Source organism: Gastrolobium bilobum, unplaced genomic scaffold, assembly GCF_033153095.1.
Source record: "Gastrolobium bilobum isolate Gb01-03AN ecotype WA unplaced genomic scaffold, APGP_CSIRO_Gbil_v1 utg488675, whole genome shotgun sequence".
NCBI lineage: Eukaryota > Viridiplantae > Streptophyta > Magnoliopsida > Fabales > Fabaceae > Gastrolobium > Gastrolobium bilobum.
The window spans coordinates 17,873-21,252 of NW_026896344.1; the positions used below are offsets into that span (position 1 = coordinate 17,873).

The window sequence follows — 3,380 nt, forward strand, 5'->3', positions numbered from 1 at the left end:
CAATTTTAAATTTTAAATTCGATGAGCAGTTTTATTTCTATTACCGAATCCCCTCCAATCCCTAGATACGAAAAGATAATAAATTTGGAAACTTTCTTGCCGCCGAATATTAATCCAATCAAACCCAAGATAGGGAAAAATAATAAATTTGCAAACGTCAAGATACCAAAATATAATAAATTATGCATTGATTCCGGATTCCACCCTTAATCATTGCTACGACCGCGTGATTTTTTTCTTTATAAGAAGCATCGGAGGAGACTCCTATTGTCGTCACATTGGTCAATTCATTCTCATTCTCTGGTGATTGCTGGGTTATAACAATTCATTCTCATTCTCATTCTCTATTGTCGTCAACATTGGTCAATTCATTCTTTGGTCAATTCATTCTCTGGTCAATTCATTCTCTGGTTTTCAATTTTTTTTCAATTCATTCTCTGGTTTGTGGTTATTTTGCAATGACCATGAAGTCTGAGTCACTGGATCATTGGAGGAATTACTTTAGCACTGCCAAGTCGTCTGATATATTCGATATCATTGATCATGCCATCATGGTGGCAGCTTCGGATTTCCCCAAGGAGTTCAAGCTGAGGAGAGATGGGATTGCTGAGAGATTGTTCTCTTGCATGTTGACGACTAAATGTTTGGGGTGTGAAAGGGTGGATCATGAAGACGTTGATGATGGGCTTGCCCTTGAAGCAGGGGCAAGTGAAGACGGCAAGGTCAACAGCATTAGAGATGGCCGTGGAGAGGTTTTGAGGATCCAAAAAGTTCTGCTTAACTTTAAAGAAGAGGTATATCCTCTCTCTTCCTTTCTCTTTTCATTGTTTTTTTTTTCTTCCCTTCTTTATGTTCTGTATCAGTTCTTGCTTCTTTGTATTGCAATTTACTTGGATGGTTGATGAGATTTTTGAACGGATAGGTTTCTGAATTTATGAATATGGTTTTTATTGGATGGCATTTTAGTACTTCTTTGAAGGTTGAATTCTTTTATGTCCTCTGGTCCCTGATTCATGTTGCTTTGTTTTGTGTCACAACAGTCTGACTCTGTGTTATTTGAGTCATTGAGGAGGCTCCAGCTGATGGAACTCAAAGTGAATCTTCTAGAGGTTTGAATTGAACCATTCTTTATTACTCGTTCAATGAGCCTACAATTTTTTCCTTGCTTTTTCCAGTGCCCTTTTTTTTGAGTCCTCTAATTCTCAAAATTTAACTTTGCCAGGAAACTAAGATTGGAAAGGCTGTCATTCCTCTCCGAAAGCATGGATCAAAGGATATTAGTCAACTCGCACGAACTCTTATTGAGTATGAATAAGTTTTTCCTGGATATTTGTTTTTCATTCATGTATCATTGGCTTGTTTTACAAAGAAAAATGAACCTGTTTATCTTCTGCTACATGGATCAAAGAAATAGCTTGTAACCAGTTTCTTTGGTTCCAATTAGTGGTTTGCTATTCTGGTATTGTGTGTGTAAATGAAGATTAATACAATTCACTCACTGTTGTTGCACTGACCCATCTGTAATTCTCTGTCATCAACCATCAATTATTAGATTTAGTTAGTCTGAACCTGTTTCTTAGTTAATCACACTTATGGTAGCATGTCTCTTCTGCTTAAAAGTCAGCTATTATTTATTAGTGTACAAGTTGAGATGTGGCATCTGTTTAATTTGTTCACTTGCATTCTAAACATTTTCATAATTTATTGACTTTGTAGTTGCTGGAAAGAAATGGTAGATGAGTGGTGCAAGGCTTCCACTACCACAGCTATTGCAGGTAGAAAAAAAAATTTCTGCTTTCATGTGAATAACCTGCTGCTTTTTTATCCGTTTTAAAATTAATAAATGTTTAAAAGCGGTTTTATTAAATATTTGTAGCTTCAGAAGGCACTCCAGATTCTGTAAATCCATCTGTTCTTGATGAAGGACTAGCTTTTGCTTTACAGTTCTAGATTTGAATTCCTCTCATCTTAGAATATGATTATGAATGGGGAATGTTTTTTCAGATCCTCAACAGAGTGGACAATTCAAATCTGAGGCTTCCATTGAGCCATCCATCACTGCCAAGGACAGTAAGAGTCAGCAACCAAGGAAAAATGAGGTTGCTGTGAGGCTAAATAAACCAGAAACTGTTGATAATTTCCCTGTCAGACCCCCAAAATCAACTATGCAGCGAAAAAGCAATATGGAGCCAAAGATGCAGCCAAAAATAGAGAACAATACAATCCCAAAGAAGCCTCCCATGATTCAGAAAGATGTAAGAATAAAAAATCTCTCTGTGCATCTAATTTTTAGGTTTGAGTTCTCTCTGACCTTGAAATGTTGTTTATCAGAAATCCAAGCTTTCAGATGAAGAAGCTGCAGTCCAAGTAAAGCTAGAGGCCACTAAGAGGAAAATTCAGGAGCGTTATCAACGAGTTGAAAATGGTTTGTCATTCCTTTACCAAAATCAAAGTCCTAAACTCCTATCTGATTTTAAGTTGTTAGAGTGTCCAGTAGTTTCTACATTCCTAGAGAATCTTCTACACTAAAGTTAATTGCCTAGAATGTTGGATTTATCTTGTCAACTTTCAGATGATTTTTTCTTTATTTGGGGGCACATTACTAAGTTCATAATTAATTGATGAAAGTTTCATTGTTGCTTGCAGCTAAGAGGCAGAGGACAATACAAGTTCTGGAAATAAATGATCTCCCCAAGCAAGGGAGTGGCCAACGAAATTCACATTTCAAACCTGGGAATCACAATAGGCAGTGGGCCAATGCACGAAGATAGAGGATTTCCAAGCTTTAGCCATTCTGTGAATTGAAGATTGATCCATTCACCATTCTTACTTGGATAGAGCTTTTTTGATCGAGAGTATATAGGAATTTTGAAACACTGTTTTATGATTTCAATACATAAACTCATGCAACGAGCCTCTTTTAAGGTTTTAGCTATTGCAATGGGTATTAAGTTCCTGATTTATGTATAGGCAACCATCTAAATTTTCTGTTTCTGTTTTGCTCCTAGGCTTTTGGTGAGTTCGGTTTTGTGGCTTGAAGTTATAATCCATATTTAGAAGACAGATTGGGAGTACAATTCATTCAGACGTGGGGGAATTGTAATTTCAATCTGCATATCCATCTGTAAGTGCTCAGTACTAGCAGTGATGCATATATTTCTTTTATGCAATCACATGGACTCATTGCTATTTATTCTGTCTTTTCAATTGTTAGTTCGATCTACTGCAAAAAGCCTCCGATTTTAACATGCTACATTCTGTAATTTTTTTCCTAGTCATTTTGTCATGCTGCAAAGGTTACAAAGTCTCGCTATGGAGAAGAACATTGGAGGGAATGAAGTCATGGGCCTTTAATGCTGCATCAGGTTGTCATGTTTGCC

General features: G+C 36.7%; 1 protein-coding gene across 1 annotated transcript; it reads left to right on the top strand.

The window, feature by feature from the left end:
• Positions 1-458: 458 nt before the first annotated feature.
• Positions 459-2,771, top strand: LOC133299248 (probable mediator of RNA polymerase II transcription subunit 26b). Its single transcript, XM_061498687.1, has 8 exons — positions 459-794; positions 1,041-1,109; positions 1,223-1,305; positions 1,717-1,775; positions 1,877-1,911; positions 2,016-2,255; positions 2,332-2,425; positions 2,647-2,771. The coding sequence occupies exons 1-8, from the start codon at positions 459-461 to the stop codon at positions 2,769-2,771; spliced, it is 1,041 nt and encodes a 346-aa protein (XP_061354671.1).
• Positions 2,772-3,380: the final 609 nt, after the last annotated feature.